We start from the raw sequence: 25,949 nt of genomic DNA, 5'->3' as shown, positions 1-25,949 counted from the left end.
GGGTCCTTCCCGCGGGCGAGGGCGGCGGGCGAGCCCGGGCTGGTTCCGAGCAAGCGGGCGCAAGTCCCGCACTCGGACCCAGCTGCGGCGCCCGAGGGCGGCGGGCAGGGCGCGCCCGGAGAGCCCGGCTTGCCTGCCTGGGAACGCGGGAAGCGGCCTCTCCCCGCTGCCTGGGACCGGGCGTCGCTCCGCGCGCGGGTGACGCGGGGAGGGCGCCCCTGAGCGCCTGCAGAGCGCCTCGGTGCCGGGATCGCCCGCCGGAGGCCGGGAGGGGTCGGGTGCGGCCTGGCCCGGCCCGCGGCGGAGTCGCCCGCTTCGGGTCGGGGACCTGTGGTTTCGCCGGGTGCGCTCAGCCACAGAGGGGACGAAGCGCTGCGTCGCGGCTGGTTCGAGCCCGGGTCTGTGGCGGGACGAGAGTCGCAAAGCGTTTCGCCCGCGTCGTGGGAGGTCGTCCCATGAATCGGTCCGCAGCGATCGTTGGTGGGAGCGCGGCTTTTTTGTCCCCGACCCCCCCCCCCGCTCCCTCCGCCGCCTATCGCGCTAGGGGGATCCCCAGGGGGTCCCCGGTTGCGAAGGGACGGTTCGCTCTGCGGAGCCGCCTAGGCGGGCTTGCGGTTCGGCGGTCAGGCTGTGCGGCCGCGACGCGGGTCGTTTGGGGACGGGAGCGCCGCCGCTCCGATTCGGGGTTCCGCGTGTTGCACCCAAGGGTGGGCTTGGCCCCGACCCAAAGGCCGCTGAGTGGGTCTGAGTGGAAGGTCTACAGGCGAGCAGCTTATGCTGCCCCTTGACTCCGTTTCTTAAGGCGGCTTTGACGCTTTCCTGCTTTAGGAAAGACCCACTGCGGAGCAGCCGCCACAATCCCTGCGGAGCTCGTCGTTGGAGGGGCGCTGACGGCTGGGCAGCTTTTGAGTTTGAAGGGGAAGGCAGAAGCTGCAGTGCCTTATTTCTGGCCTGGATGGGGCCGGCACCAATTGGTCCCTTCCCGTCTGCTGCTCGCCATAAGTAATAGCCCGGGCCCGGCTTGGATGGGCAACTCGCACTTTCTTGCTCAACAAGCAGGCAGCTGTTTTAAAGGCGCCTTTTAAAAAGTGTCCCCCCTTTATCGCAAGTTGGGTGACTTGGAAGCACCCTTCTCCCCCGCTGTGAAGTGCCGGGGGTGTGTGGTGTTCCTCGACCTGTGGAGTATGTTTAAAGCCAGAAAAGCTTCTGGACTGGATTGCCTCGAGCACCTCAGACTTGGGAAGCCGTGGCTGAGCGGCTGCAGTGCGCAGGGCGAGTTGGGGTTGGAAAGCGGAACGGTGCCTCCGTTCTCCACTTGGCTGCGATGACGGCCTTTGAGAGCAAGGTAGAAAACGAGCGGAGCCAGCATATCGAGGGGTAAACGTGAGCAAATGGACTGCCGACTGCGTTACGGGCTCAGAATGACCATGCGGCCCTGAGCGTTGGTGCTCGGACGTCAGTCCCAAGGACCGGGCTTTATCCCCCCACACTTAACCGGCTGCCTTTGCTCAACGTGCTCAGCCTGGTTAGCTGAAACCTCGGTTGGGTTTGTGGTGGTTCGGCAGGTGCAAACTGAGTGCCCGTGGTTTGTTGATGGCTCAGGGCGCTGCTTGCATGCAGAAAATGAGTTAATTTGGCCACCTGGTGAAGCGTAGGGGGAGAACCTTGCTGATGAATTTGACGGAGCATCGTGCCTGTTCCTCGCCTTAGCCAACATGGTGGGTCGGAGAATTTAAGGGCTGTGCACCCTGTGACTCTGGGGCTCGTTCTGCAGCACCCCAGGCCAGGGGGCCAGCTGGCCAGCACTTCTGACCTTCTGTGAACATGTACGTGAAGAGATGGCATGGAGGGATCCTGGCATGACTTTGCCGCTCGTAGTACTCTCCCCCTGGGCCCCCCGGTCTGGATCCAGAAGGAGGAAGAGGGAGCTGGGCGAAGAAAGGTGGCTTCAGTTGGGAAGCTGTTTGTAGGCCTAGTGGTTAAGACTCTGGGCTAGAAACTGGGAGGCAGTGAGTTCTAGTCTTGCCTTAGGCGTGGAAGCCAGCTCGGTGACCCTGGGTTAGTCCCTCCCTCTAAGCCCAACCACCTCACGGGGTGGTTGTTGTGGGGAAAAGAGGAGGAGGAAGGAGTACTTGGTATGTTCACCGCCTTGAGTTATTTATAAAAACAATAAAGGTGGGATAAAAAAATCTGAAAAAAAATCCTCTAAATAAAGCAAGCATCACCTTTGCTCTTTTTTAGCCAGAGAATGTAATTACAGGTAGTCCTCACTTAACAACCATTTGTTTAGTGACAGTTCAGACTTACAATGTGTTGAAAAACGACTTACGACCAGTTCTCACACTTATGACCATTGCAGCGTCCTCTCGGTCACATGATCACGATTTGGGTGCTTGGCAACTGGTTCATATTTATGACCGTCGCAGCATCCTGTTGTCATGCGATCGCCATTTTTGACCTTCCTGGCTGGCTTCTGGCAAGCAGAATCAATGGGGAACCGCTTGATTTGCTTAACAACCACATGGTTTGCTTAATGACTGCTGCAAAAGTCGTAAAATGGGTCGGATTTGCTTAATGACCACTACACTTAGCAACCAAAATTCTGGTCCCAATTGTGGTTGTTAAACGAGGACTTCCTGTATGCCTGGTTCATCCCTAAGGGCTGTTCCTGGGATCTACAAATCCCTAAGATGCCTCAGTTGTGATCAGGGTCTGCAACGTTGGAGTTTCAATTACAGGCTTGGGGCTGCCCTCTTGACTTTTTTGACCCTATCTCTGTGGACACCCCTGACTGGGATGTTGCAGAACCTCTGGTGCCAAGGGAATAACAGCATGATCAGTATTCTTAAAACCATTTGGACAAGTCTTGCCCCTTGGATCCAGGGGAGGAGATGCGTTTGTGTGTTTCCTGACTGTCCTAGCCTGCTCTTTGCAAACCAGGCAATTAGATTATTTCCCTCTGTCCTTCTTTACATCTTTTGCCTTTTTCTGGACTGAGTCCCTATTTTTAAAAAAAGGTCTCTAACAGACAAACTCTTTTCTCTAATTGTGTATAATCTCCCATGCAATCTTACTGTTTTTAGCAATTTCCCTGTCAAACAAATGGCACCGAACCCATTAGTTTGTCTCTGCAAGATTTCATCAGGCATGATCCATTATGTCGCCACAGTTTAAAATCATGAGGGCTAGAATCTTGCCCTTTAAATGAGTACATTTGATGGCCTGATGTGTCTATTGGCTGAGGGTGACTGCTGGCTGGGGAATTCTGGGAGTTGAAGTCCATATATCTTAAAGCTCCTGAGATTGAGAAACTAATCTAATCTAATCTAATACTTCTGGAACTGGGTTGGAGAAGGATGCTGAAGAGAAGGCGGAGCCATAAGGGACAAAACTGGTGCCTTAAGCTTTTGAAACCAGAAGCCTCCTAAAATTGGCCTGTTTCTCAGTTTTGGGAGCTGAATGTTCTTTGATCCCCATGCATCAAATGAGTAACAGTGGGTCCAAAATTAACCCTATCTGCTGTCTTTGAGACTCAGCCCCAAGGGGAAGAGGTGGTGCAGGCCAAGTTTCTCTCCAAGATCTCGAGCTGAGGGACAGGACCCCCAACCCGGGAAAAACACTGCAGGAGAAGAATAGGATGGACTGATCTCCGGGCTCGGCATCTTCAGGTGGAAATGGATTATGGCTTCCCCCTTTCTCCTAGAGCCCCAGGAGAGACAGACAGTGCCTCCCCACTGGGCCAGTTGGAAGGAAGTGGGCTGTGGGGCTCGGTTGTGTTTTTTTATTTTTAATTTATTTTTAATTTATTTTATTTTTATCCCGCCATTATTATTTTTATAAATGTCTCGAGGCAGCAAACATACCCAATACTCCTTCTTCCTCCTATTTTTCCCCACAACAGCAACCCTGTGAGGTGGGCTGGGCTGAGAGAGAGGGACTAGCCCAAGGTCACCCAGCCGGCTTGGGGGGGACTGCAGGGATGTGGGGGGGGGAGAGTCAAAGTCAAGATGGCCGCTGCAACTGCATGATCCAAGTGACACACGTATCAAAGGGCAGGGCTTCGATTGTGTAGTTGCGGCCACCACCTTGACTTTTTTGACCCCCGTCCACATGGATGCCCTCATTCTGTTCATTCCAGTGAGGGGCCAGAATCCAAGTCACCCGGCTTCACTGCTGCTCAAAAGGAAACTGCAGCAGGAGTGGGTTGAGTGAGAAAATGTGGACCATGAACGCTTGGCGTTAATTCTATAAAACGTTCCTCCTCGGTAGGACTTTTGGCAGTCCTTTAAAAAGGAGACTTTTCATTCCTTGCGGCGACCAGTTCTATGTGGATTGTTTGCCGCTTCTGCCGACCTTCTAGTGTTGGGCCATCAGTCGCGCGATGGCTTGGAAAAGGGTTAGACCAGCCTTTTGAAGGCAGTCGACTACGCACCTTGGACAAGATGTTGCTGGCCCATCTGAAAAAAGGGAGGTGATCGTTCTGAAGGGATCAGCCATGCTCTTCTCTGGCCAACCGCTCGGAGTCAGTAGCCCACTTTTTCCAAATGAGGCCCAGAGTGGAACAGGGGCAGAGCAGGAAACGCAGCTCCAAAATTTTCCGTCGCTCCATGCGGAGCAGTTGCAAAGTAGATGGAAATAAGACCAACCAATGCAATAGCCAGTGGGGAGAGACCAGATTCACGTTGCTTGACAGAGCTCCAAGGCAAGATGCCAAAGGGAATTACTGGATTTATATTCAATCTGTGGAGTTCTTTAGTGTGCCTTCAGTTTTTTAACCTTTCTGTTTGGTTTCAGTTACTTATTAAAGCTCCGAGGCATTAATAAGTATGCCACCTGACATGGAATTGATTTTCTGCCTATGCAGAGATTGTCTCCTGGGAAAGAATGGGGCGGGGGGCGCAGTATGGGCTGCCTTGGAGAGAACGTGCCAGTTCATCAAATGGATGCCAGGCAGATTAAATCTGCTGGCTTTATACGGTCATGACTCATCCAGCTTTTGCCACATCGCAGGCCTGGAGCAGATGTGCAAATTTCCACCTCTTGCGAGGGAGGCTGTGGAAACTCTCCTCCGGTTTCAGCCCAGCCCACATTAGGGGCTCCTTTGCAGCTGTTCCCAACCTGATGCCCTGAAGGTGTGTTGGGACTGCCAGCTCCCAGGATTCCCTAGCCAGCCAGACTGGCTGGGGAATTGTGGGAAAGCATCCCCAGATTCTGGAGGGTGCCAGCCTGTAGGGAAGGCTGCATTCAGGGCATAGTTTGGCCATTCTGAGCAAGAGGTTGAATTGTATTTGCAAGGAGCTCCATAGCCACAATTCGTGGCCATGAGGTCAGCCTCACCAGGCAGAACAGGCCGGGGAAAACTGTACAGGAAGGCTAAAGCCACCTTTATCGAGGTGGGCCGTAAGAACAGAATCTTGCGAGTTTGATAGTGCTGGACCTCCTCCTCCATATACTCAAGTGAAATTAGGAAGGTGTCTGCCTGATCTGCTTCCAAACATTATCTGGATGTTCTGGACTTAAAAATGGCTTTAGTCCCTTTGCCTGGACTTTGCTCCTGCCTGTCTCCATCAAGGTCATCTTCCTTCCTTATGATTTAGTATAGATTTTCTGACTTCAGCCATGGTTCGGTGTTCTCTGAACCCAGATCAGAAGCGGGGCTCTGCCTGGAGGAAAGGTGGATGCGTGGGAGTCCCTGTGGGCAGCAGCATTTCCCCCTCCCCTCCCAGGCATGTGCAGGTGATGAAAGAAGGACGCCAAGCGTTGGGTGAGGAGATGCTCAATCTTCTCCCATCCTGGGCAATCCCAGCTGGTCCTTCGGAGAGGGAGAGAGGGAGAGACTGCTTGCTTGAAGGAGCTGCCAGACAAAAACAGGTGGTGCCAGCCAGTTGGCATAGCAAAGGTGGCAGGGAGGCCAACCCGCCTGCCAAGAGGGATGGCAGACCAAGGCCTGGGTGTACCTCATGCCATCCTGCAGGACAGCCACTCTGGGAAGGCTCTTCTGAATGGCTGGGATTAGTAAGCCAAGTTCTGCATGTTGTGTGAATACACCTTCAGCGTGCCTTGACCAGCTCTTCGATCCTTGTGGACAAATAAATCTCTCCGCAGATTCTTTTTGGCACCTTTTGCAGAAGTCCCATTCTTGGGGCTTATTCAGGGAGGGAGCAGCTGAGTTGTAGTGGCAGTGGGAGAAGACTGTATGTATCTGCAAGCTTCAAAGAAACAGTTCTGAGAACAACCGTCATGTGTGGAAGAGAGGAATTTTACAAAGTAGACCAGTGTTTCTCAACCTTGACAACTTTAAGATGGGAGGACTTCAATTCCCAGAATTCCCCAGCCAGCCATGCTGGCTGGGGAATTCTGGGAATTGAAGTCCTCCCATCTTAAAGTTGTCAAGGTTGAGAAACACTGAAATAGTTTGCAATGAACCCACTGACAGATGCATAAAATATGACTTGGGTATGACTTAAAGATGGGCACGCACCGCTGTCTATTCGGACATAGTCCAAGGTCAAAGTAGGCTTTGCCATGATCAGCAAAACCTTAGACCCTTTTGAACAACTTCACACATTCAGTGGGTAACTGAATTCGTCCTGTTACGGTGTTTATTCTGGGAGTTTGATGTTTTTGCAGCTCAGTTTGAGGACACTGCCCTGTTGGAGCCTGTAATGCCTTGGGCAAGGGTGTGCTGATTTTTCGCCCAACCTATCTTTTGTGTAGCTTGCATTCAATTAAATGGAATGAAATTATTTGCGTACGCTTAATGTGATTAGTTCCTCTTTTAAAAGTGGCAGTTTCATGCAATTAGGGGGGCGGGGCTTGGGCGGCCCACGTTCATGGTCTTCAGGGCCCACGTATAGCTCTAGGGCCCGTATGTTACATGTATCCCTACTGGGGATGTTCATGCCCTCCCATAACCCCTCCAAGCATCAAACATTGTTTCATGTTCCTCTTTCATATTAGAAGGTACCACAGAGGTTAATAACTGCTCCTTTCTTGTAAGAGGTGCCCCGTGTTTGCTGAGCCTTATCTGAATTTATTCCCTTTTTTATTGCAGGGACCATCTGCAGGGCTGACTGGCTGCTAGAGGATCGCGGACGTTTTATTGCCATGGTACGTGGTTTTGCTTGCTGGCAGTACCAGGCGGTGGCTGGAGCACCCTGGATCTGATAAACAGGGTCAATGTCCTGAGCTGTTGGTTCAGGGTAATTAAACAGACAGAAGTCTTCTTGTCAGGGTTTATAGCACCATCGGGTACCGCTACAAGGGCTTGATGGGGCAGCTGAGGTGGCAGTTGGTCAGTGGTGGTGTTGCCCCAGGAAGCCTGGTTTCTTTAAACCTGGCATGCTTCGCCAATTAACAAGCGCGGCAGAAATCTCTTTTACAGCTTTATTCTGTACAGGATAATGGCACTTGGAAATTGGCTTTCAAAGCAAGTGCAGAAGAATCCTAGGGCATCAGGGTTTGAACAGCTACTATCAGAAAATCATTACGTCGTAAGCAAATACAATTCCGTTGGCAAAGAATAATTATTCGCACCCTTGGGTGGGCAAAACACTCCCAAAAGGTGGGCACTAATGCCCAAGAGTGGGCACTTGCTGATGCTAAGGGAAATACGAGCTCAGCTGGTGCCTAATCCATTAGGTTAGAAGCCCTCCCCACTGCCGTCCATTCTCCACTTCCCACTCTGGCTGATACCACAACAATACACAAAGGGAATGCGATTCAAACCCGATTTGCAGCTTTATTATCTGCTTCTTCCCAGCAGTTTGTGACAGCCAGTTCTGGAGCCATCACGTTTCTGCTGCCTTCTCCAAATTTACCCTAAAATCACCGTTCCATCAGTGTCAGTTGCTGTCTGTAGTTTTCATTCTGCCGTACCACATAACTGGCCTTTGAGGACAAGAGCCTTTCTGGGTCATGCTAAATCGAAATATGGTTCCTTTGGTTTGGGTTTAGCGAATGGGGTGACGCCAGCCACTGTGGGCTGTAAATGGTGGTTTACGGCTGTGCTTCTTGTGCCAAGGCAGCCAATTGTGGTTTATTCAGCAAGCCATAGTTAAACCTTGGTTTAGCACAATGTGCAAACCCAATTCACTTTCCTCTCTTTCCCTCCCTTCTGTATTTGCCTTGTGTAGACAAGCTCCGAGGCTCTTTCAAGCTGTTTTGTGCCAGCCGGGCCGCCAGTCCACGGGGTGCAGCGGGGCCTGCTCCGGCTCGTGAGGCTCTGGGGCAGGGTTTCCTCCAGTCCTTTCAGTAATTGGCAGTGGCCTTTCTGCCAGCAAAGCTTCTGTTGCAGCCCAGAACTCGACCCAGTGGAGGGGCATCTGTGAGATGCCCCTGCATCTCGGCCTCCTCTGCGGGTGACCCTGAAAGCTGCTAAAAATTCTTCATCACTTCCGGGCATAGGATGGATAACATAGGGCCCTAACAACTTCCTTGGGAGTCAGTTTGGTGTACTGTAGTGGTGAAAGGCACCAGACCAGGAGCAGGGTTCTAGTCCTGCCGTTGGCACGGAAGCCAGGTGGGGGAATTTGGGCTGGTACCCCCCTCTCAGCCCCAGGAAGGAGGAGGCCAGGGCAAAGCACTTCTGGAAATCTTGCCAAGGCAACCGCAGGGACTGGTCCATGTGTAGGTCAACAGGAGTCACGGCTGACTCAAATAAAGCCAGTTTGGTGTGGTGGTTGAAGGCACCAGGCTGGAAACCAGGAGACTGTGAGTTCTAGTCCTGCCATCGTCACAAAGCCTACTGGGTGACCATCCAGCTTCCGTGCCGGTCACTCTCTCTCAGCCCGAGGAAGAAGAAAGGGGCAGGGGCCTGTCCAGGTAGTTACCAGGAGTCAAGATTGACTTGAAGGTGCGCGCGCACACACACACACACACACTCCTTATTCTGTGGCTGAACAGGGCTTGATGGGCTCAGTGGCCCTTTCCAGTCCAGTTCTGGGATTACTGCCTTTGATCTCTGCCTTTGTTCTTCTGATCTTGCCCTCACCCCACAGAGAGGCCAAGGGGTGTGTGCCCGTCCTGGAAGATAATAGATATTAGAAGATAAACGTCTTTACTGTGTCTTTTGTGAAACTGAGCAGCAGGTGATACAATGAACAAATGGAACAGTGTTCTTTTCCTGTTTGCCACTAGTTGCATTGAAGAGTTAAGAGAAGGGAAAAAAGGTCTTATCTTCAGACTGACAAGGAGTTGCTGGGTTGGCACTCTTGTCCCCTGAGGTCAGGTACAACCAACCTGCTCTTTAAAATTAAGTCTGGTTTCCTCTTCCTGCTCGGGCAGTCCAGCAACATCCCAATGGACCTGGGTTGGTTGAATTTCTCCCCTCCCTGCTTACACCGAGGGGTTTTATTCTGGGGAAATCGATGCCTTCCCCAAAGCAGTTCCCTCTTTCCTATCCCTTCCTGTGCCCCCCTTTGAGCTGAGCTGCAGCTTTGGGTGACTTGCTTATCAGGTCTGCGACGCAGACTTCCATGATGCCATCCCACCCACCATGGTGTCGTGCAAAATGATACTTCTGTATAGCTGGCAGCACAGTGAACAAAAAGGAGGGGATTCTCTCTGTCCTTCCCTGCTATGGCCTTATCCACAATTGTAAGCATCTGCTCCAGTTTTAATAGGACAATATTGCATGCAAATGCGGTCAGCAGGAGTTGATGCTGAAATACATTGATTGGCCTTCAAGGTGCCCCCAGACATTGGTGGCTTCCATTGCGAAAGTTAACACAACCACTAAGAGTGTACTAGGATACTTGTGAGATTCCTGCTGGCTAACTGGGAAGGATTTTGCAAGGCCTGAACTCTGTTTTGGTGTTCAGGGGGGCCCGATCCTAACACATGAGGTTGGGGGAAGTTGGTCTGATTTCAGAGCTGCCTCCCTAGCCACGTTCTCTTGCTGCTCCAAAGTCCAGAGGGATACTTCAGGGTCTTTTCTTGCTGACTCTGTTGTTCCATCTCTTCTGGTGTTTGACTGTGGATGTTCTGTGGCTTTAGGCAGGAAACAGAGGAACCATCAAGGGAGCTTCCAACTTCAACCCCAATGCTGATGCCCAGAAGCTCCGCAAAGCTATGAAAGGGTTGGGTGAGTTGTGTGCTTTATTCTTCGTGCCTCTTGTGCATGTTTGTGATTTTTTGCTCTGAAACGCTAATGCTTCTGCCTCACGGTCTCCTCTGATCAGGCCATTAGAAAGCATGCAGTGTTCTAGATCATCTTTTCCTACCTGGCACCCATCAGGAGTATTTGGACTGGAGCTCCCAACATTTCCAACCAGAAGATTATGCCAGCTGGGAATTGTACTCCCAGCCCAGCTGGAGGTGGAAGGGCTTACCTTCCTTTGTGCAGAGAGTATTCATAAAAGAAATCTGACAGAAGTGCGTCAAACAGACCGTGAGAAATGGCCTTGTTCTGAGTTAGGTCCAAACATCGGTCTCCATCACCTGATATTATCTCCCCTGGCTTGTGTTACCTTTTGCCTTGGTCTTTGACCTGGAGGCCCTGAATACCTGGCCTTTCCTGCTTGCCAAACTTGTACTTGACCGCACCTGCCTCTTTCTGAAGCCCCACTAGCTCTTCCCCACATTGTACTCTGTGGATCTTAGTTTCTGTTCCTTGGTCAACCTCCTTGCCCTTCTCTGAATCTTCAGTCTCTTGTCCCAGGTACCGATGAAGATACTATCATTGAGGTTTTGGTCAGCAGGAATTTGTCCCAACGGTAAGAAATTAAGACGACCTACAAAGCTACTATTGGTCGGGTAGGTAGCACCGAATGTGAACTCTGGGACTGGATTCACATATAGACTGTGCCAGGGATGGGCAAACTTTGGGGGCTGAGGGCTTCCCAGAATGTTTTGGAGTCAGCCAACGGCAGCAGTGGGTGGACTGCTGAGAGAAATTGGGAGGAGCTGTGTCAGATATGTGTGAATCCAGGGCTTTTTGTTTCTGGATATGGAACCGAATCATTCTTGGATGGTCATCACAGAGAGAGTGACTTGTTGGTTTTCCTGGATCTTTTCCTGGTTTTTGATGCCACAGTGACTTACCTCCTTCTGGGTTGGGTCTATGGGCTTAAAAATAAGATCCTGGTGTGACAGAATTGTTCTCCTGCCCACAGGGCCATGTTCAGAACACAGCACTGGGTTCAGCCGCATGGCAGTAGTGCTGTGAGATTCCTTAGGCATCCTTTTTGTTGTGACACTGTTTAGCTTCTGTATGAAACTTTTGAGAGCAATCAGAAGATTTTGAATGATGCTTCAGCCGTCTGCTGATGACACTCAGCTTGACTTCCCATCTGAGGGAGAAGAAAGAGCACAGGCCCTGCTCTGGCTTCTGGATGCAGTAGTGGGCTGGATGAGAGTCAGAAAGCTGAGACTAAATCTTGGGAAGCTGGCAGGATGGACAGGCGGTTCCTCTATCAAGGAGTTAGAGCGATTTTCTGCTTTGGATGGAGAAAATCTGTGAAATCTGGGGTTCTTCTAGAGCCATTGTGGCATACTCTAAATCAAGGGGCCACCCAGGAGGAAACAGATCCCCTATCAACAGGTGGCAAACCCCACCTTCCCTTCCCCTAGATGGGTAATAAAACCTCTACAAGCCAACAGCCCAGCTCAGAGCGCCCCCGCGACTCCGCAGTTCAGCCCTGAGCTACAGAGAGTCTCTTAGAGCCATCGTGATTGATGGAATTGATTCTAGAGCCAGAAAGCACCTCTTTCTGCTCCTGCTGGTTCAATTACACACAGACTTGCTCCAAAGCCACCTCACCGACTGATGACCCAACATCAAGCAAGTTTAAGACACTTTTGGTGACATTTGAAGCCTCGCTATTTCAGAAGCGTCTTTCCCCTTTCTGCTAGCTGAGATCTTGAGGGAATCTCTTGAGGGACCCAAGAGAGTAAGACAGATGTCCTGATGGTGAAGTTCCCTCCCTGCTGAGGGATGGTCGGTGCTGAGCTTTCTAAGCTTGAGGGACCAGCTTAAGAGGCATCGGGCCTGGTTACAGGAGGGACTGCTTGTGGCCTACAGTATCTGCCCAGCTGATTCGACCCAGCAGGGTTGGCGCGCTCCAGGTCCCCTTGATCAAGCAACGCCATCTCCTGGGACCCTGGAAGCGCGTCTTCTCTGCCATGGTGCCTGCCCTCTGGAGTGGGGTTCCCTTGAGATTTGGATGGCCCCCACCTCACAGGTATTTTGGAGAGCCTTGAAGACCTGGCTCTTCACCAGCCTTTGGGGAGTGAAGCCCCCTTCTGCATCAGGTGGGCTTGCTGTGGTCGTTGTTCGGTTGGTGCCATCTTTAGTTCTTTGTTTTTATGGTTGTGTTATTTTATTCTTCTGTATGTTTGCCCAATATCCCAGCCCAAAGCAGACAAGCCATCTCATGACATATGTGTGAATCCAAGCCACCCTCTCTTTGTTCATTAAGAGCAATCCACATGCTTGTGGGTTCTGTTCCAGGCCCTCCTGTTGGAAGAATTGTTACAGTCATTTTGTTCTTCAGAATTAAAGCATAATCTCATTAACCCAGGATGTCTCTCTAAAGAATCGATTGCTTTTACTGTTAATGCCAAAACCTTTCTTTGTTTGGAGATTGTTTGATTTCCCAATATTTCTCTCTGTCTCCCTCTCTCTCTGGAAGATACAGCCACTCTGTAAATGTTTAAATAAGGAACTGAATCAATTATTATTAAATAGAGAGGGACCGGCCAAGGTCACCATCACCTGGCTTCGTGCCTAAGGCAGGACTAGAATTCACGGTCTCCCAGTTTCTGGCTTGATGCCTCAAATACTACATCAAACTGGCCCTCTTTCCTTTGATATTGTGACATATTTATAGGCTTCCTGGTACAATATATGTTTTCTTTAGCCTGGGACTGATAGAGATTACCCTAGGCTTGAACCCTGAGCTTTCCTCCAACCTGTCTTTCTAACCACAACTCCTAAATCCCCATTCCCTCTGGAAAATAAACAAGGAGGAGATGCCCTGTGTTACAGGCAGCTGCTCTGGAAAAAATCTGGAACAGCAATACCAGCCATTAGAGGTGTGGCCATCCCATGGGAATAGTGCTCTCTGGATAGATTTATTTCCATGCTGTGTGGTTGAGTCCAGCACATCAAGGGTTCTTGGGCATGGCAAGCCTCAACATTCTTGCCTTTGATGAACCTGGTGCCATGAACACCAATTGGATGGTGACCCTTGTGCTGGGTAGTCTAGAGGAGTGTTTCTCAACCTCAGCAACTTTAGGATGTGTGGACTTCGACTTCCGGAGTTCCCCAGCCAGCAATTCTGGGAGTTGAAGTCCACATGTCCTAAAGATGCTGAGGCTGATAAACACTGATATAGAGGACAATGGTCACCCAATCAGTTGCCTGGCTCACACTGAGAATCTGCTCCAGGACTCATTTTGCCTTTGTGAGAACTTCCTGCTTTTCCAACAAATCCTGTGCTACATCTGGAAAAGGTCCAGTTTCTGCTTGGAAATCCTCTTCTCCTTCTGAAAGAGTGGATTCGTGCAAGATGGGCAGTGACGAAATTTGAAATATAAACTTGGTCTTTTCCCTCCTGGCATATTTCCTGGAGAGCACCAGCTGCAAGCACCATATGTTGGAGGCTTCTGGGAGGGTTATGGAGATGTCCCATCGGCTTAGTTTGGACAGGATCAAAATTTGTCCTTGGGAACTCTGTCCCAGACCTTGCTGGGCTTCTGCTTTTGTGCAAGGGGTGGGAGAGCTGCCTGCCACACCCAACTGAGATACCTTCAAGGGTCTGCAGGAGTGTGAAATTGTATGTGTGAAAAGACAGGTAAACTCCTTCCTTTATATTCCACACTTCTGCTGTGGTAGTGTCCAACTGTATGTGTGAAAAACTGAAACTGCCTCCCTTCCGGTTACTCTTTTGTGCCCAGAATCCAGCAGAGAAGGATCTCGGGCACACACCCTGAGTTCTTCCAGGGAGATGCCAGGACCGAAAGATGGGCTGTTTGTGACTTGCTCTAAAATTGTCCAAGCATTGCTCACAGATTTGGGGAGCAAAGACAAGGGCTGGGCCTTCTCCTAATGCTTCCCTGCCCCAGAATTCTTCTCCAGACGTCTTCGAATTCTTGGAACTGAGATGCCAGGTCCAAGCCCAGGGGCAGCACTGCTCTGACTGCTAGTCCTCAGGCCGTGTTCGTGGGAGCCTTTCCACTCAGGGGTGGGCAGCTTGGGGGCCTGAGGGCTGCACTGCTGTCATCCAAAGGCGATCTTACCGGGGCATGGGTAGCAAAAGTCAGAAATGGAAGGTTTTACGCCGCAGGACCCTTGTCCCCAAATTATGGTCCTAAAATTGCAGTGCCAGAATTGAGCTATTTTCTTGCTGCTGAGGTTGATTCTGTGGGATCTGCCTGTTTTCTGGGAGAATTAGAGGGACGTTTCACTTCCCAGTTTTACTTCACTTCACATTCATTTACCAGCCTTTATTTCCACCAGAAGCCCTAAATCGCACTGCTGAACCGGATTCCTGCAGCACCCTCTCCAGATGCCAGCCGGACTGTAAATGGGGTGCTAAGAGATACTTGCGAGGCGACCCTCCCTTATGTGAAGAGAGGCAGTTTACCCGTCTTAGATGTACAGTGCGATTAAGCCTGCAGGGGAACATACTGCGGATTCTTCAAAGTGGCAGATAGCCGCTTGCTTGGTCACCTTTGGTGTGCTGGAATCCTGCCAATGCAAACGGGAAAAATCTTTCCCTCCTCCTCCTCCCTTTATATTCCACACTTCTGCTCTGGTAGCTTCCATGAGATTAATATTGCCAAAAGTCATTGCTAAAACAGAAAAAGGTGAATCGAATGAATAAGAAATGTAAAAGGCCTTTAAAAACCAAGGGGGCCATACGTTACAAAAACATTAAAGGGGGATTAGTGTGGTAGGTAAACACATTTATTTTGTCTTGTGCAGCTAATACCTTAAAGCAGTGTTTCTTGACCTTGGCAGCTTGAAGATGTGTGGACTTCAGCTCCCAGAATTCCCCATGCTGGCTGTTGAAGTCCACACCTCTTAAAGTTGACAAGTCAAGAAACACTGCCTTAAAGCAATGCATGATGAACTGTGGTTAAGAGAATTAATTAAGGGGTTGTATGCACCTATAGAAGGACAGACTTTATGGCTTATTTTAGGAGGGTGAGCCTGCACAAATCACTTTAGCGTGAGGTGCTGTGATGTAACAAACTCCCTAAATCCAGGCGTGGCTTTAGTATGATCAACCACCATGCCACAAAGAACATTCAAGCATTTGTCTTTATCCAACGTAGCACATACAAGAAGCAGGAGGTGGAGGAAGAAACAAAAGTAAAAAAAAATTGGCCATGTGGATTTTCATTAGTCACTGCTAAGTTGCCAAAGATCATGTGAAATGTGGGATTCTGCGGTCAACGAAACAAAGACTGATCTGTGTTTATATTCTGAAGACTGAAAAGCCAGCTGTAGTGCAGGTTTGCCTTCTGCTTTCAATGAAATACACCAAGTTCTAGAAGAAAATTAGAAGTGAAGATTTAATTTTGGGTGGTGCACTTGAGAGAGGAAAAAAACAACAGCTGGTAGGTAGTGTGATGTTACCTAATCCTTTTCTTCCCAACAGGATTTAATGGATGACTTGAAGTCCGAGCTAAGTGGGAAGTTTGAGAAAGTGATCATTGGATTGATGACCCCCATCACCCTGTATGATGTGGAGGAGCTGAAAAGAGCGATGAAGGTTTACAAAAACTTTAACTACCACACAGTACCAGTGATTTGTGTAGAATTGTCCATGGGGTTGTTCCATACCAAACCAAGACCTGCATCTCAGGAGGCAATCTGGAATATACTCTTCGAGCAGTTGGCTTCAAGGTTCCAGGATGTGGGACTGGGTAGCATGGGGTGCCTTGCTCACCTGTAGATGTGGCATTACAACCTGGATTCCGCTGGGGTGTTGCAGGAGGTCAAAAAAGACAAGATGGTGCCTGAAACCCCATAACTGAAGCCCCACCCTTTTTGTACAAGGGTTGACACATGTAAAAAAGGGGCAGGCTTGAATCACACAGTTATGGCCATGACTGTATCTCTACTTTTTGCCTCCCCTTCCCCTGGCTCAATTTAGCATATTGTAGACTCTGTAGAGGATGTCAGGATGGGAGGAAGGAAATCTATTCAAAGTGAATCAGGCTGCTGGTAAATCTTCACGTCACTTGAGGTCTTCAAACAGAGGCTGGATGCTCACCTGCCACAGATGCTGTAGTGGATCCTGCAATGAGCTGGGTTGGACTAAATGGCCTCTAAGGTCCCTCCCAACTCTGTAATGCTATGAAACAGAACTTCCTGAGGGGTTAGTCTGCTTGACAGTAAAAACGTGACACACGATACCTTAAAGATGTGCTGTTGCAAAAGCTTGTGTGGGTTGGAGCCGCCTTTGATTATATGTAGAGCTTGATAGCTTCAACTCTCTTGAAGCACTTCGTCTGTCTTGCAGGGGGCTGGGACAGATGAGGGCTGCCTGGCAGAAATCTTGGCATCTCGTACGAACGAGGAAATCCGGAGGATTAACGACACCTACAAACGTCGTAAGTATTCTGTCCAGTATCTCCCACCACTCACCTGTCCAGTATCTCCCACCACTCACCTGCAGCCAGTTCATGGAGCTTTCTAGAACCCAGATGGCCAGCTGTGCACTAACAGCAGTTTTGCCTTTAATATCATTCCCTCAAGTGAGCAGTCTGGCTTTATTTCCTGGAGGATGGACTGGTTGGATCTTCTTGCAGTCCAAGGCACTCTCAGAATTTTCCTCCAACACCACAGTTCAAAAGCATCGATCTTCCTTCGCTCAGCCTTCCTTATGGTCCAGCTCTCACAGCCATATGTTACTACAGGGAACACCATTGCTTTAACTATGCGGGCCTTTGTTGTCAGTGTGATGTCTCTGCTCTTAACTATTTTATCGAGATTTGTCATTGCTCTTCTCCCAAGGATTAAGCGTCTTCTGATTTCCTGACTGCAGTCAGCATCTGCAGTAATCTTTGCACCTAGGAATACAAAGTCTTTCACTGCTTCTACATTTTCTCCCTCTATTTGCCAGTTATCAATCAAGCTGGTTGCCATCATCTTGGTTTTTTTGAGGTTTAGCTGCAAGCCAGCTTTTGCACTTTCTTCTTTCACCTTCATCATAAGGCTCCTCAGTTCCTCTTCGCTTTCAGCCATCAAAGTGGTATCATCTGCATATCTGAGATTGTTAATGTTTCTTCCAGAGATTTTAACTCCAGCCCTGGATTCCTCAAGCCCAGCTTGTCGCATGATGTGTTCTGCATACAAGTTGAATAGGTAGGGTGAGAGTATACAGCCCTGCCGTACTCCTTTCCCAATCTTAAACCAGTCCGTTGTTCCGTGGTCTGTTCTTACTGTTGCTACTTGGTCGTTATACAGATTCTTCAGGAGGCAGACAAGATGACTTGGTATCCCCATACCGCTAAGAACTTGCCACAATTTGTTATGGTCCACACAGTCAAAGGCTTTAGAAAAGTCAATAAAACAGAAATAGATGTTTTTCTGAAACTCCCTGGCTTTTTCCATTATCCAGCGGATATTGGCAATTTGGTCTCTAGTTCCTCTGCCTTTTCTAAACCCAGCTTGTACATCTGGCAATTCTCGCTCCATGAATTGCTGAAGTCTACCTTGCAGGATCTTGAGCATTACCTTACTGGCATGTGAAATGAGTGCCACTGTTCGATAGTTTGAACATTCTTTAGTGTTTCCCTTTTTTGGTATGGGGATATAAGTTGATTTTTTCCAATCTGATGGCCATTCTTGTGTTTTCCAAATTTGCTGGCATATAGCATGCATTACCTTGACAGCATCATCTTGCAAGATTTTGAACAGTTCAGCTGGGATGCCGTCGTCTCCTGCTGCCTTGTTATTAGCAATGCTTCTTAAGGCCCACTCAACCTCACTCTTCAGGATGTCTGGCTCTAGCTCACTGACCACACCGTCAAAGCTATCCCCGATATTGTTATCCTTCCTATACAGGCCTTCTGTATATTCTTGCCACCTTTTCTTGATCTCTTCTGCTTCTGTTAGGTCCTTGCCATCTTTGTTTTTGATCATACCCATTTTTGCCTGGAATTTACCTCCAATGTTTCTAATTTTCTGGAAGAGGTCTCTTGTCCTTCCTATTCTATTGTCTTCTTCCACTTCCGCGCATTGCTTGTTTAAAAATAATTCCTTATCTCTTCTGGCTAACCTCTGGAATTTTGCATTTAATTGGGCATATCTCCCCCTATCACTGTTGCCTTTTGCTTTCCTTCTTTCTTGGGCTACTTCTAGTGTCTCAGCAGACAGCCATTTTGCCTTCTTGGTTTTCTCTTTCTTTGGGATGTATTTTGTTGCCGCCTCCTGAACAATGCTGCCAACTTCTGTCCATAATTCTTCCGGGACCCTATCTACTAAGTCCAGTCCCTTAAATCGATTCCTCACCTCCACTGCATATTCCTTAGGAATATTAGTGAGCTCATATCTAGCTGATCTGTGGGTCTTCCGTAATCTCTTTAGTCTGATCCTAAATTGTGCAAGAAGAAGTTCGTGATCTGAACTACAGTCAGCTCCAGGCCTTGTTTTTACCGACTGTACAGATGTCCGCCACCTTTGGCTGCAAAGGATGTAATCAATCTGATTTCGGTGTTGTCCATCTGGTGAAGTCCATGTATAAAGCCGTCTCTTAGGTTGTTGGAAGAGAGTGTTTGTTATGCAGAGCGAATTGTCTTGGCAAAATTCTATCAGCCTATGTCCTGCTTCATTTTGTTCTCCCAGGCCATACTTTCCTGTAATTCGAGGTGTCATTTGACTGCCCACCTTAGCATTCCAGTCTCCTGTGATGAAAATAACATCTCTTTTAGGTGTGTTGTCCAGTAGGTGCTGCAGATCCTCATAGAACTGCTCTACTTCAGCTTCTTCAGCATTTGTGGTTGGGGCGTATATTTGGATCACTGTGATGTTAGATGGCTTGCCCTGAATTCGAATTGAGATCATTCTGTTGTTTTTTGGGTTGTATCCAAGCACTACTTTAGCCACTTTACTATTAATTATGAAGGCTACTCCATTTCTTCTGTGGTCCTCTTGTCCACAGTAGTAGATCTGGTGGTCATTTGATGTGAAGTGGCCCATTCCAGTCCATTTCAGTTCACTGACGCCCAGGATGTCTATCTTTAATCTTGACATCTCACCAAGAACCACATCCAATTTGCCCTGGCTCATAGATCTTACATTCCAGGTTCCAATGGTGTGTTGATCCTTAGAACATCGGATTCGCCGTTCACCACCAGCACCGTCGGCCGCTAGCCGTCCTTTCGGCTTTGAGCTAGCTGCGTCATCACGTCTGGGGCTAGTTGAGCTCATCCTCTGTTCCTCCCCAGTAGCATTTTGACCATCTTCCGACCTGGGGGTCTCATCTTCCGATGGTATACCGACATATCTCTGGTTGTACTGATCCATTTAGTTTTCACGGCAAGAATACTGGGGTGGGTTGCCATTACCTTCCCCAGGGATCGCATTTAGTCTGACCTCTCTGTCATGACCTTCCCGTCTTGGGTGGCCCTTCACGGTTTAGCTCATGGCATCATTGAGGTGCTCAAGCTCCAGCACCACGACAAGGTAACGATCCTTTGCTGAAGTCCTTTGGGCTTAGCTTTCTCTTATCCTCTTCTCCAACCACTTGGCTGTGGTTCTTCCTCCTGTTCCTCAAGATGATTCTCACAGCCCATTACATCTGGAGACACCATCTCGAACTTTTTTGACCATGCCCTGCAGACACCCCTGTAGTTTAAGGGTTGCTTTTCAAAATGTCACTGTAGTTGTGAAGCTTCCCTCAGTTCCACCAATTCTCTGGATATGACAATTGTGCTTTTTTGAGATATATATCTGGACCTTTTTGCAGATTACGGAACCAGCCTTGAGAAAGACATCGTTTCAGATACTTCCTCCATGTTCCAGAGAGTCCTGGTATCCCTGGCAACTGTAAGTATTTGGCTCTTCTTGTCATGCCTCAGACTGCTCTTCACATAGGAGATGCATCCCACCTCGCCCTAAATCATTTGCTTTAGCCACCCTTTGTTGAACAACCCAGAAGCAAGCATTCTTGCAAATGAGCAAATGAATCATGGCTTGTTTGAGAACATTTTGTTTTTTTGTCCTTCCCTTGCCGCTCTATGGTATGGTTCAAAACTTGTGTGTGCGCAAAAACAAGCCAGGAAGAAGCCAGGAACCCAAAAAGTAAACCACATGTCCCTTGTGGGAGCATGATGTTAAACTGCCATTGCTGCAGTAAGCTAGCAATGAACCATGGCTTCCAGCTGTGTTTCCCATTCAAAAATACTCAGTGATTTTCACTATGTTGATTGCACCCACTGGATTCCCATCCTCTATTCCAGTGACCTTTTCAAATTGCGTTGAACATCTAAGACAGTGTTTCGTCAGCCTTGGCCACTTGAAGATGTGTGGACTTCAACTCCCAGAATATCCCAGTCAGCATGGCTGGCTGGGGAATTCTGGGAGTTGAAGTCCTTGGATTTTCAGCACATTCTATTGAAAAATCACCCTCTGTTTTGGAGGCTTTCTTGGGCCTCCTGCATGGACAGGGTCACAAATTCTAAACTGGGGGAAAAATGCAGTGTTGAGAACTTGTGGGTGGAGAGGAACTTTCTCAAAGGCAAGTGCATCCATGTGAGAGTTTCCTTCTTTCAAGCTTGCATGGACCAGGGTTTCAGGTGAAGATTTGGTGCCATGCTGAATTTTTTTCAGCTTATTTATGGCCCTCCACCCCAACCCGGTAAGACGGCTTTGTTGGGCTACCCTCCTCTGCGGTTGGGTTGATGGACCTGTTCCAATGACCCAGGGAGCGATCTCCCTGCCTTTTAAAGGATTTGTGCCCCTGCCCCAACTATTTGTCTTTCTGCATCCCACTGATGTGGCAGATATTTCTGCTAAAGATCCTTCTTGTTCACTCCTTCCCACTAGTCATGCTGTATCTGAAATTGCTGTTAAGCTTCACTTGCCTCTTGCCTGACTCTTCTTCCCAGGGCAACCGAGATGAGAGTCCTCACGTTGACCAGGGGCTGGTCCAGCAGGATGCCCAGGTGAGTAGCCCATTTGCAGGAACGAGTAAGCAGTTTGCTCCTTCATTTCCCAACTGGTTTTACTTTAAATAGGATGTGACTTAACTCTTGATCTCAGCCTCCTTACATCTTCCAGAACAGAGCAGGGGAGCACAGGTGGACACTGCAGGCCTCTTTCAGGGCCACAAAAATTTAGCAGCCAAATGGTAATTTTCAGTGACACCATTTTTCTCTCCTTCTCCCCACCCCATTATACTGTATACCACGTACAGACCATTATACCAGGTGCATTAAGACCCTGGTAAGCTTAAAACACTTTATTTTGAGCAACATTGCACCCCCAGGGCCAAAACAGTTAGCTTCACCTCTCCAATCACATCCCTGCTTTACCATGATGCCCCTTACAGCTCTTGGAGGCAGAGATTTCTGCACGTTTATCTGGGTAAAGTTGCCCATCCCCACTGTCTGTGAAAACGTGAAGGAAGCTGCCTTGTGGCCTGGATTGGTGCAGATGCTGGGCTGTGGCTCAGCGGTCAGAGCCTCAAACTCCCCCCATCCCCCTTCCTGTTCTTCAGCTACGGCTTTTGCAAAATCTGTTGTTTGTGCTCCTTTCCTTTAGTGCCTGTATGAAGCAGGAGAGAAGAAGTGGGGCACAGATGAGGGCCAGTTCGTAACCATCTTATGCTCCAGAAGCAGGAACCACCTGTTAAGGGGTAAGGCAGGGAAGGTGGCAGTGGATTTTTGCAAAAAGGAATCATCCTGGGAATCTGTAGGGTATTCTAGAATGAACGCTAAGGAGGGATCCACCCTCCAACTCCTTCCTGTACTGAGAAGCATCATAACGATCAGTTGGTTGTATGCTGGGAATGAGAATTGCAGCAATGGAGATGTGTTGCTTGACTCAAGGCAAGATGGTGCGATTCCCCATCGCTTTTGGCCACCACAGACTAACACAAGTCTTTTCCTGTCCTATTTCAGTTCGTTTCCAGGACATCTGCTGTTTTCTATCTTTTTTAGAAAAAAAATATGAATATGGAAATTGGAAATATTGGAAATTTGAATATGGAAATAACAGAACAGAGGATGCTCGTAGACATATCTGAGTCTCCAGGTTTGGGGAACTCTGGCACAGCTTTTTTTTTGGCTAATAAAAACCTTTATTTATTTTTTTAGTATTTGATGAATACAAGAACATTGCTAAGAAAGATATTACGGAGAGTATTAAATCTGAGATGTCAGGAGACCTTGAAGATGCCTTATTGGCAATAGGTGAGGATTCTATATCAGCTTGTATTCTTCTCTAGCTGGCGATAGATTTGCTTTGCAGTGGTTGTTGTCAACAACTTGATCCCAACTCATCCACAGGGAGAGGTCAAAATCTGTGCAACGGCGGGCATGATGCCTTGGCCCAAGCCCTTCTGTATGTGACGCAATGCTGCTGCTTGGTCCTACCATACTTTAAACTGCAGTGAAGAATAGTTGTTGCATTTGTTCTTGTTTTAACCTCCCCAAAGTCCTGGGAGTGAAACAAGGCTAAGAGATGGTGGTTCAGGATCACCCTGGGACTTCCTGTAGGGCAAGGATATGTTTCCTCCCAAGAAAATTGGGAGGTTTGCAGAGGAGGCACATTTGGTTGGGATGTGGGAGAAACAAGGTAGACTTGCTTGCCGTAAGATATTAGTCTCTCTTGACCACTTCTTGTCTAGGAGATCCTTGGCCTGCTAAGCTAAGCTGCTTGCATAGGTTTGAGTGGACTGATTCATGCTTTGGGGCACATTTGTTTTTACGCCAAATTATTTTATGTCCGGTAACTATGGGAAGTTGAGCCGAGTATTGATATAGAAGGGACATGCATTGGTTGCCCTCTGGGTGAGTCAATTCTAGGACTTGGATTTCCACTCTCAAAGCCTTGAAAAGGATGGCTTAGTTTCTGTTGCTTCGAAAAGGGGGGCAAGGAAGCAAGAACTACACAAATTTCAGCAAGGTCTCGTAATCCTCGCCTGGGATAAGTATGGAGTGTGGGAAACTTCGAAGCGCTTTTTCCCAGGTTCCTGGCCACCTGGGCTGAGTTTTGTCATTGGCAAAATCAGCTGCCAACAGACCTGCCCTCTGCCCTCTTGTCTAAGTCTCCCCTCTCTCTTCCATTCCTTTCCCAGCCTCCCCACAATCTCTCGGGGGAGGAAGAGACCTGGAATTTGAACCCTGGAGCTAGGCATGTATATAAGCACTGACTTGTGGGTGTGCAGATGACTTCATTAGTGCAGTGAAGCAACAACTCTACTTGTGTTGTGTTGTATCTGGGGGCTTCTGCCCAAAGCAAGTTCCTGGATCTAGGATAGCTGAGCAGATTCATTGCTGTTTGGCCCAAAGCCTGCTGCAGCCATGTTCTGAGATGGTCCACACACCTGGAAGACACTGCAGCTCCAGCATTTTAGATATTGGATGCTTTAATAACATAGTAATTCTGAGGTTTTAATTTTTTCCCCCAAGGATGACTGAGTGTTGCTATGCTAACTGCCCTTCCTTTATTCTCCTCTCCTCCCAGTGAAGTGCATGAGAAACAAGACTGCCTACTTTGCTGAACGGCTGTACAGATCCATGAAGGTAAACCCATGAATAAAAGTAGCTGTAAACTCCACAGGAGCTTCCTTATTAGGTGTATTCGGTTAATTGACTGATACCCTGTAACTGCAGGGTGGGTGGATCAGTTCCTCGTAATTACAGGGTTGTTTGTGATCCAGACGCAGGCTTTGCATGAAAAAGGCTGGCATTTAATCCCTGGCATCTCCAGGAAGGGTTGGGGAATTCTCCCCTCTCCTGGAGGTTCTGCAGGGCGCCAGGGTGAACAGGATGGACCAGAGCAGTGTTTTTCAACCTCTACGACTTTAAGATGTGTGGACTTAGATGATGGCTGGGGAATTCTGGGAGTTGAAGTCCACACATCTTAAAGACACCGAGGTTGAGAAACACTGGACTAGAGGCTCGGCGTAGCACAATTAGCAGCCGCCTGGCTTCGAAAGGGACAGAGTGCTGCGCTGGTTCAACTTGGGCACGTGGCGTGACTTGGCTTACCTTCTTTCTTTTCCTTCCCCCAAACCAGGGGTTAGGGACAGATGACGACACTCTCATTCGAGTGATGATCTCCCGCTGCGAGATCGATATGATTGATATCAAGGCAGAGTTCAAGCGCACGTATGGAAAATCCCTCCACTCTTTCATCAAGGTGAGCGTCAGGGTTAATCTTGTGGAGTTCCTGCACACAGGATTACAGCTGTGCCAGGCGGGCTGTCCCGACCTTACTGGAATACTTCCAACCAGAGGCGCCCGTAGCTTGCAGTCATAAATGTCAAGATGGCAGCCGCAACGGTATGACAAGCGCTGCCAATTTTCTGCATGTCGTGGATCTTTGGATGCATCATCATGGCCGCCATCTTGACTTTTCTGACCATACCTTGTGGGCTTCCAGTGAAGGTAAGAGCAGTCCGTATTAAAAACATTTTGAACTTTGTTCTGGACACCTGTAGTTCAGATGTAAATGCTAAGGCAGGAGCTGTGAGACTTCCTTTGCTAGAATTTGCATCCTTTTAATTAAATAAAAGTTAATTGGGCTTTGTTTTCCCCCTTTAGGGAGACACCTCAGGGGACTACAGGAAAATTCTGCTCCTTCTGTGCGGTGGGGAAGACTAAGAGATACAAGATATTTTTTCCCCCGTTGACATTACATAGCAGCTGTGTGGCTGGCAGTCCCTGTAGGAGATGCCAAGTAGTCCTAACCTTTTGCAGTAGTGCTTTTAAAAATGCCAACAAAATCATGTCAGCATTGATTTTGCCTGCCTCTCCCTCTAAATATAAATTTAAAAATTGCCTTGAAAAGAATTAGTCCCTGCTTTGAAACAGGTGGACAATATGCAGCATAGAATGCACAATATAATCCAATCTTTTAAAATCTCAGCTCCTTCGAGTCTATCCTGCAGAAAGGTGAGGAAGTTCAGTGGAAGCTGAGAAATGCCAAATTTCCTATGATGGCTGGACATTTCTTTCCCGTTGGCAAGGCGGAGGGCCCTTGTATTCAGTCCCACATATGTATCTCTCACCTCCACCCCCAAAAGATGATTGATCATTAACTGAGCTCGTGATGCCGTATTTCACCCTCATGCGGGGAGTCTGTCCCGCTTACAAGGGCTTAAACTCCAAGTTGGCAGAAATCTTGCAGGAAGAATATGCAACTTCAGACACACTAACACCACTTCCGAGGTTCCTGCTAATTCCCACTCCCACAGCAGCTCATATCAAGTGAGTTGTGTTAAAAAGCACAAATATAGGGTGTAAGCCTTTCTTTATGCTGGATTTTAGTAATTCAAGGGAGCAGTTTAAAAAGAAAATTCCCAGCAAACTCCTTTATACAGGTATTATACTCCAGCCTTTCTAGTTTCTAAACATGAGCAATTTGATATTCACACTGGACCAGTGCACCCTGAAACATGCCAAGCAATCTAGAAATCCCAGCTAGTGATCTTTTAAAAAGGCTATCTAGAGCCTCATTCGTATATTTAGCTGCAAATAGCCACCCGTTGTACGTGTCCCACACCATGCCAGATTTTGGTATTCCCGTCCAAGTGATGCAACGGATCCTTGTTTCCCTGGAACACAAGCAGAGGAGCCCCACCCGCACGGAGCCGTAGCCGAAAGAAGAGCGCTTTAACTTTTGCCTGATCTAAACTGCTCTGGAAGCAATCATGAGCTGTGATGTATTTTCCAGATCAATAAAGAGAGGAATCTTGCTGTTTCAATAAAAATGTTGTTTTAAGATGAGGAATACCTAAGAACGTAATAAAATAGTAAGGTTT

At 48.5% G+C, this 25,949-nt stretch overlaps 1 protein-coding gene across 1 annotated transcript; it reads left to right on the top strand.

Moving 5' to 3' along the window:
* Positions 1-7,044: 7,044 nt before the first annotated feature.
* On the top strand, positions 7,045-25,898 carry ANXA4 (annexin A4). Its single transcript, XM_063311576.1, has 12 exons — positions 7,045-7,110; positions 9,997-10,084; positions 10,661-10,755; positions 15,609-15,722; positions 16,476-16,566; positions 19,926-20,005; positions 21,067-21,123; positions 21,722-21,815; positions 22,276-22,371; positions 23,648-23,706; positions 24,203-24,325; positions 24,730-25,898. Exons 4-12 carry the CDS (start codon positions 15,615-15,617, stop codon positions 24,787-24,789), a joined length of 768 nt encoding a protein of 255 aa, XP_063167646.1. The 5' UTR covers positions 7,045-7,110; positions 9,997-10,084; positions 10,661-10,755; positions 15,609-15,614; the 3' UTR covers positions 24,790-25,898.
* The last annotated feature ends 51 nt before the right edge of the window (positions 25,899-25,949 follow it).

The sequence above is a fragment of the Candoia aspera genome, chromosome 9 (genome assembly GCF_035149785.1).
Source record: "Candoia aspera isolate rCanAsp1 chromosome 9, rCanAsp1.hap2, whole genome shotgun sequence".
Classification (NCBI taxonomy): Eukaryota; Metazoa; Chordata; class Lepidosauria; order Squamata; family Boidae; genus Candoia; species Candoia aspera.
The sequence above is the reverse complement of the archived record's forward strand: the minus strand, read 5'-3'. Positions and strand labels throughout refer to the sequence as shown.